Raw genomic sequence first — 16,976 nt, 5'->3', positions numbered from 1 at the left:
TGAAATATCGGCCGATACACCGATATATCGATATTTTCAACTGTCGGCATCGATATTCGGGGGTAAGGCCATATCTTCCCCTGTATCAACGATATATCCCCGATAAGTGCAATATCCTCGATATTTTGCCGATATCCCCGATATTTCCCGATACCCATAACATAACCCAAAAAAAATTCAGAATTTTTGAAGGCAATTGAAGCAAATTAGAACCCAAAAATAGCTAATCATTGCCTAGAACCCTCTAATTTATTAATATGAAGAATCTATGCACAGTCCACTGCCCACATACCTCCAATCCATCTGAAGAGGACATGACGATCAGTTTTGTATCTATGAGCATAGGAACTAGACCTAGTACTAACTCAAATGTATCTTATGATGGCTATGGTTATGTCATGTCTGATTATAGTGGAACTAGTTATGGAGCTCAAGATGATGAAACAGATTATGGACTTATTAGTTTGGTTAATCCTAACTATCCCATATATAGGAGGACATTAGGGAGCTCAAGCGAGACGTATGTGCACCATGTTCAACACATAGCTTACAAAGTTGTTCCTCATTGTTTCAACCTCATAGGAGCTCTTCATTTACGTAGATGGACATTTATCTAAATTGTAATCCAATGTTTAAACAAACTAAGGATTTATGCATGGTTTATTCATTCTAATTAACATTTTATTTTCAAACTTTTCATTAACGCGCATTACATACCACTTATATTTCATCATATGTATATCTTATTATTAGTAAATTTTGAGTTTTATTTGTTCAATACATTCATTGATAATGTAAATAACATCTATGAAAGTTTTACATCAAAATTATGTGTTTCAATGCCTATATCTATCATTTTTGTTGATTTTTTCCCGATACCTAAAACGATAACGATATATCCCCCGAAATATCCGTAAATTGGAGGCTCGATATTATCTGCACGGCCGATATTTTAATCCTTGATCTTACCATACAATTTATAAAGTGTAAAATATTGTAGTAAAAATGATAAATAAATTACTACATGGTGTTTAATTTTCTTTCATTAATTACTCTAGATTTTCTAAGTCACAGAGTTTGTCAGCTCGCAATATAATCAACTTAAATCACTCAAACCTACTATGCAATGCATTTCCTTCCAATCTTTTGTGTTAAAATAATAGATGATTGACTAAATAAACTCTTTACAAAGTTTCATTAAAAATTTCCATGTTTTTATCACAATTTCCGTGGTTTTTATCTAATTTTTATCGATATCGATATTTTCTTGATATTTCCGTGTTTTTGAACCACCGATATTTCCGAAGACTTCGATATTTAAGACCTTGCTTGCAAAGCTGTGATTTAGTTCATTACAATAGATGCAATTGCAATTGCAATAGGCTAATCATGAGACTCACATGCCAATGAAAAATAAAATATTTCAATGGTATGTTGTAAAGTTATTGGTGGAGCCCACCATTATGGGGCCCAAGAAGAAATTAAGCAAAGTTGTTTGGAGGCTTATCACCTGCAAGCCTATAAATAAGGCATTATTGTGCCTACCATCAGGACAAGAAAATGAGTGCCCAGGCAGAGAGGAAGGAAGAAAGAAAGGGAGAGTGAGAGGAGAGGTAAAAGAGAGGAGACAAAAATCAGTGAGCCACAGATATTGTAAACACTAATGTTATAGCCCTGTATTTTACAGTGAAAAAGTTACTGTTGCTGCTCTACCCTCACCGTTTTTACACTGAATCTATCAGAAATACACTCATAAAAACCCAAGTGCTTCATGAGAGTGCCTTTGTTAAGAAGCGTTCCGAATGGTTGAATCATTTTTTATTATTTGAAAACACTTTTGCTCATTTTATTTCGCGGTAGCAATTCAAACAATGAAGGGGGAACTTTGCAAAGCAGGGTTGCTTCTACTTTCTTAAAGTAAACACAAACAAATAGTATACAGTGAGAGCATCACAGAAAAATAAGAGAAATGAGAGAAACTCAAATTGTCATATTATTGTCACCAATTCATAATATTATCAAGAGGCCAAGGGAAGATAAGGGCCCAAGACAATATTGGTTTTTTGGTTCACCATATTGTTGAAAAATATACGAGTTTCACATCGAAAACTTAATAAAATAGAAAGTCTCATATAATAACTGGTTTCACTCCTAATAACATCGAGACATTTTGTATAAAATCCTACACCTACTAAACATGTGATTAAATTGAGGACAATATCGATATTGCTAGTGGTGGATCAAGAGTCCTTCCTCTAAAGAAAGCTACCCTTTAAATAAATAAATACTTTTTAGGTAATGGTTTGATTGAAAAGTCTAAAATTTTCTTTTATAATCGAATCCAATCCAATCAAAGTGACACTATAAATAGCAACCAAACCTTGCCACCTATTCATCAAGAAATCACAAACGAGAAGCACTACCAAGAAGTACAAACCCATTACTTCAGTCAGGCATTTCGTCCAACACCCAAAAAAAGACTTCCATTTTTCTGCAATTATCAGCCATGTTTCTTCAGCTCTTAACCTTGGCCTCCCTGGTCCTCCTTCCCTTACTTTTCTTCTTCGTCTTCAAGGCTTCATCACAACCAAACCCCAAAACCAGCAAAAACACCAAGCTCCCCAAATCATACCCAATAATCGGCTCTTTCATAACCCTCTACAAAAACCATGAACGCAGGCTCCCATGGGTCACAGACCTCCTCCGAAGCTCGCTATCAAACACCTTCAGCCTCCACCACTCTCTGGGCAAGCACTTCGTCGTCACGGCCAACCCCACTGTCGTCCAGCACATCCTCAAGACCCATTTCCCCATCTACGAAAAAGGCAACACCATACGCACCGTCCTCACCGACCTCCTCGGCGACGGCATCTTCAACGCCGACGGCGACAACTGGAAGTTCCAGCGCCAAGTCTCCAGCCACGAATTCAACACCAAGTCTCTGCGTAAATTCGTGGAAGAGGTCGTGGACACCGGGCTCTCCGACCGCCTCATTCCCATTCTCTCCTCATCCGCCACCAACAATTCAATTCTCGACTTCCAAGACATTCTCCAACGCTTCGCCTTCGATAACATCTGCAGAATCGCATTTGGGTACGACCCGGCTTACCTGCTACCCTATCTGCCCCAAGCCAAATTCGCAGTAGCTTTCGACGACGCCGTTCAAATCAGCAGCAACAGGTTCAGATCGTTACCCCCAGTGTGGAAGCTCAAAAGGGTTCTCGGAATTGGCTCCGAGAAGCGCCTCCGAGCTGCGGTCTCCGAAGTTCGCGAGTTCGCGAACACCATTGTCAGGGAAAAGAAGCGAGAACTGAGCGAGACGAAGGCTCTAGAGTCCGTGGATCTCCTCTCCCGTTTCTTGGGCTCAGGCCACTCGGATGAAAAGTTCGTCACCGACATCGTCATCAGCTTCACCCTGGCCGGCCGAGACACCACGTCGGCAGCTCTCACATGGTTCTTCTGGCTACTCTCGCAGAACCCACATGTGGAAGACGAGATTCTAAAGGAGATCAGCGGAACGGCGGAGTCGGAGTCGGCCGCAGGGGGTTACGACGAGGTGAAGGAGATGGTGTACACTCACGCGGCGCTGTGCGAGAGCATGAGGCTGTACCCGCCGGTTGCCACGGATAGCAAACAGGCGGTGAAGGACGACGTTTTGCCGGACGGAACGAAGGTGAAGAAGGGGATGATGGTGACGTACCACGTGTACGCGATGGGGCGGATGGAGGAGATTTGGGGGGAGGACTGGGCAGAGTACAGGCCCGAGAGGTGGCTGGAGAGAGAGGAGAGTGGGGCCCACACGTGGAAGTTCGTCGGGAGGGACTCGTTCAGCTACCCTGTGTTTCAGGCGGGGCCCAGGATCTGCTTGGGGAAGGAGATGGCGTTTCTGCAGATGAAGAGGGTGGTGAGTGCGGTTTTGAAGAGGTTTAAGGTGGTGCCGGTGGAGAGGGAGGGTGGAGCCCAGCCTGAGTTTGTGGCCTACCTCACCGGAAAAATGAAAGGTGGCTTTCCGGTAACCATTGTGGAGAGGGCTTGATGAAGAATATGTATGTTTTGTTGACAGAGTTTCAGGGCATGTTTACGTATCAGTAATGGAAAAAGTAAGGAATCAGATAATTTAGGAATCGGGGAACTACTGAATCGGTATGGGAAGAATCATTCACATTAAGCTGTTTACTAAACATACGGAATTAGTAAAGGAATGGGGTTGATTTCCATTGTTATTGTTTACTAATTTTCATGAATCAGAATCCAAATTAATTTGATTACTAAAATACCCTGCACATTTTCACCACAGCACATGATTTGCACAAGTGAAGTAAGGGGAAACTGCAGCAGAGCCTCGGTGAAGACCAGACCAAGAATTCTAAGGAAATATTCTACTGCTCTTGCAAGAACCATATTTGCATCAATACAAAATTTCAGAAAAATGATTACTCTCAACGAGGCATTCACAATAGGTAATAAAAGTAATTTTGAACCAGAGCACCTAAAAGGCTAGGAATTTATAGAATGTATCACAAAATCACAATAAATATGCAAAGATCAGACCAAACTATTGGAAAGGGAGTTTCAAATTTATCAGTAAGAGGGAATCCGTTATCAAAGAAAATTATCAGCAATTTATTCTGAACCAAAAGCTAGACAAGCTAACCTGGCTAAGAAATCTTTGATCAAGTGAGATAAAATTCACAAAAGAAGTCACCTAAGGGCTATGCAGTTACAAAGAGAACAGAGAAAACCAACAAAAGCAGAGCCAATTCAATGATCATGTTAATAATACCTTTGTCCAGAGCCAATTTCAAATGAAAAAATAAACTCCAATAAATTTATATCTTTCACCTACATAACTAGTAAACAATCAAATAATAATAATCTGCATAATCTTCATACGATTAAATACATAATAGTCATACTACCAAAAGAAGAGATATATAATCTCTACAAAAGTCATTCACCCATTACTCATCAATCACAATCACTGTAAGCCATGCTCCATAAGATTAAATACATAATCTTTTTTTTCTTCATCAGTCATGGTAAAGAAGACCCTCAGCAAATCGTGCTCTTTGGCTAAAATGTTGGTGATACGAAATACTTGCAAAGGAGATAGGAATTCTATTTTCCTCAATTCACCACCAAGGTTAGCTTGCATATCAGCAAGATCCTTCTCTGTGGAAAGAACATTAACCAAGCCTGCAAGCTGAGGTGCCATTCCTGCTACAGCTTCAGCCATAAGTCCAAATTTGTTAGACATTTCATTCAAAGCATTTACCTTCCTACGAGGATTATTTGGACCACTTGCTACATCTTGTGCGGGTCTCTTCTGTTGGGCACGTTGTTGGGCACTTGAGGGTTGGGGGTTTGGTTGTGTAAAGGTTGTCTCATCATCTTCCAAATCCTCAACATCCTCAAATTGAGATCCCTCATATTCTGAACCCCCATATTGTGACCCACCATCAGGATGTGAAAACATCTCCTCAATAAAGTCATCACCCACACTTCTATTCTTATGAACACTTGCATCATCTCGCCGAACGTCTTCTTCATCATCATCAGCATTTCCAGCATTTGTTCCAATAGCACGATCTTTTCCGTATATCTCTCCAAGTGCATAGTAATGTGGAAACGACTTGCCATACAAACCACTTGCATCCTTTTTGTTCTACAATTACAATATATATCTGCATTAGTATTCTTAAATAAATATTAAAGACATAGCATAACATATGTATTTTTTAATTCAATACGCCCATAATAGGATATGCTTAGATTTACCTTCGCCCATGCATCAAATACACTTTTCTCACATACCAACATCATCTCCTCTTCATTCCACCCAAAACCACTTTGAGATAATGCGTCAGCTAAAGCACCATATTTTCCCTTCAAAGTCTTCACCCTTGATTCAATATGGGGTGATGCCTTCAACCCAGAATTCGGAAGTTTGACTTCTAGCATAGTTTCTAATTTATTCAAGTATCCATTTTTAAAGCCTGAGTCACCTCGCCAATTGGTATTCTGATGGAGTTCCATCAAGCATTCCATCAATGTGTTATCCTCCTTAGTTGTCCAATAGCGCTTATTTTGTCCCCTTCCTCCCTTTACTTTTCCACTTGAAGTAGCAGTAGAACTCATGACGATAAATGATCTACTACATAAATAAACAAAAAAAAATACATTTTTTGAATCAAAAGGCATGACAAGCAAGCAATGTCATACAACAGATGTTGTCAATATCAAAGGCATGAAAAACAATCAATCTGCTACATAAGTGATGAATAACATGTAATTATTGAAATTTTTGAATTTCCAGCTCTAAAAAATGAATGAATGAATGAATAAAAAGGTTCTTAAAAACACAGGAACTCACATTAGTTGTTCATATTCAATACATTACATAAGCACAATAAATAAATAATGTCTTGAGTACATTAAATAACATGATAAAAACAAACAAATAATGTGTTCATCACATGTCTTTATTCCCTATTTCCATTCCATGTATTCCACATTTCATTTGCAAGGTTTTGCCTCCATACACTCCACTCGTCTGAGGACTCAACTGTACCAATGTAATCATTTGTTTCCAAAGTTCCATCTACAAGCTGATTGTCCACTTGATGTTCAATAGGATCCAAAGCCATCTCTCTTCTTATAAAGTTATGGAGCATACAACACACAGAAATTATACGACGTTGTGTTATAATATCATAAAAGGATGGACTCCTAAGAATTGCCCAACGCATTTTTAATAAACCGAAACACCTCTCAATAACATTTCTAGCACTCGAATGTTTCATATTGAAAAATTCATTTGGTGTCTCAGGTCGATGGCCATCCCTCCAATCATTAAGATGATAACGTTGTCCTCTAAAAGGTGCAAGGAAGCCTGTTCCGTTGGTGTAACCAGCATCCACTAAGTAATAATAACCTAATGTAAAAACAAAACAGTAAGAGACATAAACCTAAAGTGATATTTTATGCATAACGGAAAATGCACTAAATTAAAATATTAGTTTTTAAATATTACCATTAGGGACTTTTAGTCCATTCCTCCTACTCAAAGCATCTTTAAGGACTCGACTATCATGTGCAGAACCCTCCCATCCAGCCAAAACATATATAAACTGCAAGTCTTGAGAGCAGACTCCCAAAACATTCGTTGCTATTTCACCCTTCCTTGTTCTGTACTTTGGTTTCTCTTGTTCCGGTACCTTCACTCTAATATAGGTTCCATCTAATGCTCCTAAACAGTTCTATATTAAAATATAAAAAATTATTAATAAGGTTCTTAAAAGAAAATAAGTATTTTTGTTTTGAATAATTTCATAGCTATAAATAGTGCATACCTTAAACCACTTCCACCTATAGTCTGTTGAGTTCTCAGGTATGGGTTCAGGTAATTTCCAGAAATCCTTTTGGCATCGAATCATTGCCTTCAAGCACTCATGAAAATATTTACTAACAGTTCGTCCCGATCTAGTAAAATTAAATTTTATGACGCGATTCTTATGATGGTGTGCAAGAATATTTAAAAAAATTGCAACCATCTCCTCTGTGGACATGTTTCGGGTCGATCGTAGTTCTCCTTTAGTGACCAAAATTTGACAAAGCTTATGAAAAGATTGTCTATCCATCCTTAGTTGGTCAATACATGTAGTATCACTCTCATAAACTAGTCCATGTAGGTATTCTAGTTGTTTGTAAACTCTTATCACCGAAGGAAGACTTGGTCGACGACTTTTTCGACAAGCTAAGCGTGCATAGACATAACCCGCAGCACATACAACAAATATTATTCGAAGGTAGACAATCAAAGCATTTATAGTAACACGCAGTTTCCTCTTTGTGGACAAACTTAATCGAGCCATTTGTCTACATGACATTAAAATATATATATTATTCAAGATATCAATACCTCAGTATCTGAGAAAGTTGAATTTTAAGAATCTTACCAAATTTGGGATATGATATTGCTTCGCAAACGTTGCTTTCGTGCTCAACAAGATATACTCACAGTCACTTTTATTGACACCTGCAAAGAACCAAAATTGTAAAATTAAATATAAGCCTTTGCAACGTGTACAGAAAAACATCAGAAAGTTTCTTAGAAATTTTTTTCGGAAATTTATTTGGAACTGTTATTGAACTTTAAAAGGTAAGGAAGATTGGAGAGAAAATCATCCAGAGTTTCCAAGAGTAAATAAAGAGAAATAACCCTTTTCACATTCTCCTTCAGAGCAGGTAAAGGCCTCACAGCAGCATTTGCATTCGGTGCTCCTGTGCAATAGAATTATTGAATGGTAGAAAACTTAGCACAATAGAATTATGGAATGCAAGGGAGTCTGTAAAAAATCTTGAATTATTTAAATCTACAGGGCCAAATAAATCACTTTGTAGTAATTATCTAAACAAAAAACAAAATAGATTCTTAGAATAGTAATTATCTAAACAAAATACATGCGTGAGTGTTTTTTATTTTATTTTAAGTGGCTGTATGGTTTGGGTTGTTTTAGAAGCAAGGCCGTGCGACTGGGATTATTCTAAAAGCAAGCCCCAAATTTTTTTATACAGTTCTCATGACTATTTAGGGTTTGGGTTGTTTTGGAATTATGGTAAAGTGGTAAGGGTATTTTTGGAAGTTAATAAGGGAAAACATGAATGGGAATCGTATCGACTACCCCCCTAGTTGATCTGATACCTGGTTTTGAGGGGATGTGATTACGGATTTTGAGGTAGGGCCCACTTATTTTTTCATTCCTGATTGCAAGTAAACGCAGGGGAAGTCAGGAATGGAAATCATTCCCTTTCCTCACATACCCATTACTGATACGTAAACATGCCCTCAGTATGTACACGATATAGGCTTAACAATAGCTACAGCATTGGTTTCATTAGTACGTGCGTAATTAATTAAGTATGCAGGTAGATTCTTAATTGTCCTTGTTATTATTTGTCGAGTTGAGTGTTTGTGTACTTTGTACTTTGTACGAACGATTTTATTATAATTATATGCAATTAACAGATTACTTCGTCTTTCTTAAACTTGTTCTGTGTACTTTGTTCATCAAGCCCTATGTTTAAAGAAAAGCCTCAACTATAGATTCTGTTCCACTTGGGTCTTTCTTAACTTGTTCTAAATGTTTTCCTTTTTGTCAATGTCAACTATATTAAGGGCATTTATTGACATGTTTTCATTCACGTTAATATATGATTTGACCCACTCAAATTATCCTAATTGACTAAACAAGTTTATTGACATGTTTTGAAAGATTAGAGCGGTTCAAAGCACAAATTATCCTAATTGAATAAAAGCATTTGTAATTGCATCTCTGTCGTTATATTATGTTGTTAAGAGTATTCGCAATGTTTGTTCCATAATTCAATCCAATAGAAAAAAATACAACAATTAATTTTTTTTACACATATATTCAAAATTGGTCTCTTTTTGAATATCTTTTTGAGACTATTTCAATAGTATGTTGTAAAGTTATTGGTGCAGCCCACCATAAGAGCAATTCCACCAGTTGCCCTTAGCCATGGCAGGGGGGCTAGGGCAGCTACTATTCACATGAATAGTGATTGCCCTTGCAAAAAGCAATGTTGGTTTCCAGCAGTTGCCCTAGTTTAGGGCAAACACTATTTATTATTTGGTTTTTTTCATTTATTTGTTTATCTAAACAATTAATTTGGACAATATTTTTTTAAAAGATTTTTGGTGTGGGAAGTGAAAAATATGACTAAGTATTTATTTTTAAAAAATCTGAATTTTTTTGTTTTTGTTTTCGATTTTTTTCGATTTTTTTAAAAAAAAATTATTGCTGACGTCATTGATGACGTCAGCTCCCCCGAGTTTTGGACCTGGGGTTGGACCTGCCCTCGGGCCAGCCCGACTTCGTGGACCCCACAGCCATCTCGGGCCAAACCCTGCTGCTGGAGGGCCTTTTTTACCCAAACCTGCCCTAGCCTCTGTCCAGCCCGAGTTGCTGGACATGCTCTAATGGGGCCACGAAGAAATTAAGCAAAGTTGTTTGAAGGCTTATCACCTGCGCACTCACGGGCATTTCTTTAGCCTATAAATAAGGCATTATTCTGACTTTGCAGAACACACCATGAGAGAAGAAAATAAGAGCCCATGCAGAGAGGAAGGAAGAAAGAAAGGGAGAGTGAGAGGAGAGTGAGAGGAGAGGAAAAAGAGAGCAGAGAAAAATCAGTGAGCCACATATATTGTAAATACTAAAGTTGTAGCCCTATTATTTTACATAGTGGAAAAATTACTATTGTTGCTCTCCGAGGACGTTGGTATGATCGAATCTTGTTAAATATTTTGTCTCATTTACTTTATGTGCAGCTCAATATTCCCGTATATACCGTTTATTTTACAACATGAAATAAATTTATTCCTTTTATTTTATTTGAGTATATAAAAAATTATGTAAGTAAATATAACTATTGATACGAAGCCATTAAACTACACAATTACAAGTAAAATTACAATTCAACTCAATAAATGCCAAAAATGATCAATTTATTGAACTATTGCATTGAAAACAACCATTGCGGATGCAAGGGGTATAATTCAAAAGGGGATTGCTAAAATTTTCCCATACCTTTAATATAAAAGGTAATTAAACAAGTATGTTCAATTAATTAAAAATAGATACACATGATTAATTAATGAAATAATGAGGAGGTCGGTCCAATGCTATGTGTGTGTATGAAGGACAAATGGACATGGAGCTCGTAGAGGCATTGACATGTCACATGTAGTAACGTGTGATGTGTCTGCCAATGAAAACTTCCTTCAATTTCTATAAGGGCACTTCCAGCAGACACTATTCACATGAATAGTGTCTGCCTTTGTAAAAAGTAAGGTGCACTTTCAGCAGTTGTCATGGCAAAGGAAAAATACTATTCATTTTTTGTTTTTTTTTCTCACAAATTTGTTTACCTAAACAATTAATTTGGACAATATTTTCGAATAAGATTTTCGGTTTCAAATTTCAGATAAATTTTTGTTTCAAATTTCAAAACATCTTCCATGATGCTCCATGCCCCTTTGGTTTCTTGAGAAAAAGCCATAATATGATAGAGAAAAATTAAACTTGAAAGTGAAAAAAATATTGATTAGAAAGTGAATAATAATTGGATGAGGAGAAGATGTATGAGGATTTGTTGTTAAAAGTGAAGAGTAGGGATTGGTATTTATTAAAAAAAAAAAAAAAAAAGAAGAAGAGATTTTTGGGTATTTTTTTAAAAAAAAATTCATATTTTTTTGCAGAAAAAATGTCCTGCCGTTGGATTGAAGGACAAAAAAGAAATCCAACAACCCAGAAGCTGCCACGTGGCACCAGCCCTCGGGCCAGCACATGGGCTCCCCTTGCCTTCGAGCCAGCCCAGGCATGTGGCCCCCACATCCTGCCCGGGCCAGCAATTGTTGCTGGAATCGCGTTTTGGGCTCAGCCCCAGCCCCCCCCCCCCCTCCCAGCCCTTGCCTTCGGGCATTGCTGGAACTGGCCCCTAAGGCTGTAAAATTAGCATTTTTATGTAGTTCCTATTTCTTCTTCTCCAAGGTTGGCTCCATTATGTGTCCAAGCCACTTCCACTGTAAATTCAAGCAGATCTCTTATAGTCAGTTTAGAGAGTTTACCCCAAAGTTTTCTCAAATAGTGTCATGCAAATTTGGGTTTGCAACATAGGACTGCTTGTATCTCTTATCGACTAACTTCCATTTGTTTGCTAAGTAAATTAAAGTATGCAAACCCAACATAGGAACGACATATAACATGTATAAATAACGTTCATCTCACAACAACTAATCACACGACGGACACGCGATGTAAGAAGTTCATTTGCTAAGTAAGTGGTTGGTGGTTACATATAATAACTCGATGACCTTGGCAATAATGTATTCCTTGACTTTTGAAAAATGACGTGTGCAATTGGATTGGTGGATACTTCCTGGCAACGCTTTCAAGTTTCAAAAGCCGTAAGCCTTTGCCCAATCCATTGGTGACCGTACATTGACCATAGAAAACTCCCATAACGAAGAAACAGCAGTGTGCCATTGTCACAGCTGATAACGACTTTCATTGCCTTTGTGACGGTTTTGCTTACGTAGTGGAAAGAAAAACATACAAAAATAAAAAATAATGAATACAAACACAAGAATCATGTTAGAACCCATTTGTAAATACTTGTCTAGAAAGCGTCTCTGCTCATAACCCTTTTTACTGCTTCTATCATAAATACACTGAAATTTTTCATAAAAACCCAAGCGCTTCATGAAAGTGCCTTTGTTAAGAAGCATTCCGAATGGTTGAATCATTTTTTATTATCTGAAAACGCTTTTGCTCATTTTATTTCTCGATTGTAGTTCAAACGATGAAGGGGGAACTTTGCAAACACAAACAAATAGTATGTAGTGAGAGGATCACAGAAAAAGAAGAGAAAAATGAGAGAAACTCAAATTGCCATATTATTGTCACCAATCCATAATATTATCAAGAGGCCAAGGGAAGGTAAGGCCCAAGACAATACTGATTTTTTGGTTCACCATATTATTGAAGAATACACAAGTCTCACATCGAAAACTTAATAAAATAGAAAGTCTCATATAATAAATGGTTTCACTCCTAATAACATCGAGGACTTTTGTATAAAACCCTATACCTGCTAAACATGTGGTTAAGTTTGGGATAATATCATGGTATTAGAGTTGGCCGGTTAACTGGGCCCGATTAAACCCAAATCAAAGAAACTCAAATCAAACAAAAAACCCCAAATTGAACCAAAATCAAACAAACCCCAAATGAAAAGAAAAAAAAAAGCCGCACAATGTGGACTTAGTTGCACGTGTGGTCCACTAAAAAGTGGTCCCACGTGAAGAGCACATCGAAAACTTAATAAAATAGAAAGTCTCATATAATAAACGGTTTCCCTCCTAATAACATAAAGGCCTTTTATATAAAATCATAAAAAGTCTCATATAATAAATAATTTCACTCTTAATAACATTGATGCATTTTGTATAAAACCCTACACCTGCTAAACATATAGTTAAGTTAGAAACAATATTGATGTTGCTAAAGGTGGACCAAGAATCCGTCCTTTCCAAGTCTAGCTTCATGAACTTCTCAACCGCCATGACGACTTTGCTTACGTATCGACGTCTTTGTCTCAGTGTGAACATTTCATAAGTCCAGGAAGCTCTATATGAAGCAGAGTCTAGTCAAGCATCAAAAGAGAGCTACCCTTTAAATAAATAAATAAAAGAGAGCATGTAATTGCTTGATTGAAAGTCTAAAATTTTCTTTTATGATTGAATCCAATACAATCAAACCAAAAGTGACACTATAAATAGGAACCAAATCTTGCCACCTATTCATCAAGAAATCACAAACCAGAAGCACTACCAAGCAGTACAAACCTATTACTTCAGTCAGGCATTTCGTCGAACACCCCAAAAAAGACTTCCATTTTTCTGCAATTATCAGCCATGTTTCTTCAGCTCTTAACCTTGGCCTCCCTGGTCCTCCTTCCCTTACTTTTCTTCTTCGTCTTCAAGGCTTCATCACAACCAAACCCCAAAACCAGCAACAACACCAAGCTCCCCAAATCATACCCAATAATCGGCTCTTTCATAACCCTCTACAAAAACCATGAACGCAGGCTCCCATGGTTCACAGACCTCCTCCGAAGCTCGCCATCAAACACCTTCAGCCTCCACCACTCTCTGGGCAAGCACTTCGTCGTCACGGCCAACCCCGCTGTCGTCCAGCACATCCTCAAGACCCATTTCCCCATCTACGAAAAAGGCAACACCTTCCGTACCACCCTCACCGACCTCCTCGGCGACGGCATCTTCAACGCCGACGGCGACAACTGGAAGTTCCAGCGCCAAGTCTCCAGCCACGAATTCAACACCAAGTCTCTGCGTAAATTCGTCGAACAGGTCGTGGACACCGAGCTCTCCGACCGCCTCATTCCCATTCTCTCCGCCCGCGCCACCAACAATTCAATTCTCGACTTCCAAGACATTCTCCAACGCTTCGCCTTCGATAACATCTGCAGAATCGCATTTGGATACGACCCGGCTTACCTGCTACCCTCTCTGCCCGAAGCCAAATTCGCAGTGGCTTTCGACGACGCCGTTCAAATCAGCAGCGACAGGTTCAGTTCGTTACCCCCAGTGTGGAAGCTCAAAAGGGTTCTCGGAATTGGCTCCGAGAAGCGCCTCCGAGCTGCGGTCTCCGAAGTTCGCGAGTTCTCGAACACCATTGTCAGGGAAAAGAAGCGAGAGCTGAGCGAGACGAAGGCTCTAGAGTCCCTGGATCTCCTCTCTCGGTTCTTGGGCTCAGGCCACTCGGATGAAAAGTTCGTCACCGACATCGTCATCAGCTTCACCCTGGCCGGCCGAGACACCACGTCGGCAGCTCTCACATGGTTCTTCTGGCTACTATCGCAGAACCCACATGTGGAAGACGAGATTCTAAAGGAGATCAGCGGAACGGCGGAGTCGGAGTCGGCCGCAGGGGGTTACGACAAGGTGAAGGAGATGGTGTACACTCACGCGGCGCTGTGCGAGAGCATGAGGCTGTACCCACCGGTTGCCGTGGACAGCAAACAGGCGATGAAGGACGACGTTTTGCCGGACGGGACGAAGGTGAAGAAGGGAATGACGGTGACGTACCACGTGTACGCGATGGGGCGGATGGAGGGGATTTGGGGGGAGGACTGGGCAGAGTACAGGCCCGAGAGGTGGCTGGAGAGAGAGGAGAATGGGGCCCAGAAGTGGAAGTTCGTCGGGAGGGACTCGTTCAGCTATCCTGTGTTTCAGGCGGGGCCCAGGATCTGCTTGGGGAAGGAGATGGCGTTTCTGCAGATGAAGAGGGTGGTGAGTGCGGTTTTGAAGAGGTTTAAGGTGGTGCCGGTGGAGAGGGAGGGTGGAGCCCAGCCAGAGTTTGTGGCCTACCTCACCGCAAAAATGAAAGGTGGCTTTCCGGTGACCATTGTGGAGAGGGCTTGATGAAGAATATGTATGTTTTAGTGTGAACACGACACAGGCTTAACAATAGCTACAGCATTGGTTTAATTAGTACGTGCGTAATTAAGTTGAAGGCTTTCGATCGTAAGTATGCAGGTAGATCCTCGATTATTATTATTTGTCGAGTTGAGTGTTTGTGTACTTTGTACTTTGCACGAACGATTTTATTATAAATGTTTTCCTTTTTGTCAACTATATTAAGGGCATTTCTGTTCATTCACGTTAATATATCCTTCCTAATTGACCCACTCAAATTATCCTAATTGACTTTATCCATTCTTCCCTTCACACCTCATTTTCACTCACTTTTTCTCTGTTTTCACCTTTACCCCCCAATCGAATAGTCAATTGGAAGTCATGTCGAGTGAATTGACATTTATGCCCATAAAATTATGTGACCAAAACGAACAGAAAATGTAATAAATTTGACTAAACAAGTATATTGACACGTTTTGAAAGATTAGGCCATCTCCAATAATGTTGGGGCTAAACTCAAATTTCCACTCTCTAAAATACAACTATTCATGTATTGCCTTCAACCTTGCAGACTCAAGAAAGAGGGCCCCGCTCAATTTGCACCAGCACATGGGCTGTTTTGAGGCTTGCTTTTGGGCAGAGTTTGGACCCACACAAATTATAAGTCCAGGCAAAACTTGGAGTGGAATTCTACCCAAGATTTGAGATTTCTCAAATTTCCACCTCCCAAAATATATGAGTTGGAGAAGTTTTTTGGACTCAAAACCTATAATTTGGGTTTCCACCCAATGGGTTGGAGATGGCCTTCGAGCGATTCAAAACCAAATTAAAAGTACAAAGCATAAAAATAGAATGAATAAAAGCATTCGCAATTGCATCTCTATCATTATTTTGTTAAGAGTATTCGCAATAATTCTTCGATAATTCAATGCAATAGGAAAAAAATACAACAATTAATTTTTTCCCATACCTTTAAACAACTATGTTCAACTAATTAAAAAAAAGAGACACATAATTAATTAATGAAATAATGAGGAGGTCGGCCCAATGCTATGTGCGTGTATGAAGGACAAATGGACATGGAGCTCACAGAGGCATTGACATGTCACCGCGGTTCCTCGCGTTGGCTAGCTAGGCCTACTTACTAGAAGGGCTTGTTTGTCGATGGAAATTATCTTCCTCTCATCAATAAAATTTTCTGGGAATTATCTAATCATTAGCTGTTCCAGAAAAAGAAAAAAAAAGTTAGAGACAAACGGCTCTATTCATTCAATATATTCGAATATTTTAATAGTATAGCCGCCCGGCTATACTTCTCCTTCATTTTTTAAAACTAACATAATTAAAAAGACAAAAAAAAATTCAACCTAATTATCCCACAAGCTCCCCTTCCCCCTTCTCCTTCATGACAGCCCCGTTCCTAACCAAAAGGCCACAGCCCACAACAATCCATCCCTCCTATCCCACCCTCGCCCTAAAACTCCTCTCTCTCTCTCTCTCTCTCTCTCCAACTGCACAAACAAGGGGCCAAGATCGGCAAATCAATAACAAATTCAGCCATAACTAGGTTAGCGATAGCTGCTTGTGAGGCTGAGAGAGAAAGTGAGAGACTCACTGGGTGAAAGCTAAAATGGCGGTTCCAGCTCTCATTTTTAAGGTTGAAGAAGCAGTCTTTGGTCTCAGCTCTTCAAATTAATAAGAGGCAGAGGACTCGGAGGTATCGCTCTGTTCCTGTTGTGTTCGCTGCACAGTCCAATTTCTTCAAAGGTTAGCTAGCTGCACTTACCTGCGTTTCTTCTTCTTATGTTTAGTATTTATGATCCTTGTTGTTTACTGGGTTTGTCGAATTTGCTATTTTATATGAATCGTGTTTTTATATTTTTGGTTTTTGGATTTTGATAAAAGGTATTTTTTGATACAACGAATAAGGAAAAACAAAAGAGACGTATTG

The 16,976-nt window shown here is 39.1% G+C and overlaps 2 protein-coding genes and 1 pseudogene across 2 annotated transcripts; 2 read left to right on the top strand and 1 right to left on the bottom strand.

Moving 5' to 3' along the window:
* Positions 1-2,378: 2,378 nt before the first annotated feature.
* Positions 2,379-4,263, top strand: LOC148292693 (cytochrome P450 94A1 pseudogene; annotated as a pseudogene).
* A 715-nt stretch (positions 4,264-4,978) lies between these two features.
* LOC148292692 (uncharacterized) lies at positions 4,979-8,039 on the bottom strand. Its single transcript, XM_088245020.1, has 3 exons — positions 7,959-8,039; positions 5,779-6,154; positions 4,979-5,665 (listed from the first exon to the last, which is right to left on the bottom strand). Exons 2-3 carry the CDS (start codon positions 6,136-6,138, stop codon positions 4,979-4,981), a joined length of 1,047 nt encoding a protein of 348 aa, XP_088101146.1. The 5' UTR covers positions 6,139-6,154; positions 7,959-8,039.
* A 5,241-nt stretch (positions 8,040-13,280) lies between these two features.
* On the top strand, positions 13,281-15,244 carry LOC148292691 (cytochrome P450 94A2-like). The gene has a single exon (XM_088246206.1). The coding sequence runs from the start codon at positions 13,502-13,504 to the stop codon at positions 15,029-15,031; it is 1,530 nt and encodes a 509-aa protein (XP_088102332.1). The 5' UTR covers positions 13,281-13,501; the 3' UTR covers positions 15,032-15,244.
* The last annotated feature ends 1,732 nt before the right edge of the window (positions 15,245-16,976 follow it).

This window comes from Prunus avium, chromosome 8, assembly GCF_965620075.1.
Source record: "Prunus avium chromosome 8, drPruAviu1.hap1.1, whole genome shotgun sequence".
NCBI lineage: Eukaryota > Viridiplantae > Streptophyta > Magnoliopsida > Rosales > Rosaceae > Prunus > Prunus avium.
The sequence above is the reverse complement of the archived record's forward strand: the minus strand, read 5'-3'. Positions and strand labels throughout refer to the sequence as shown.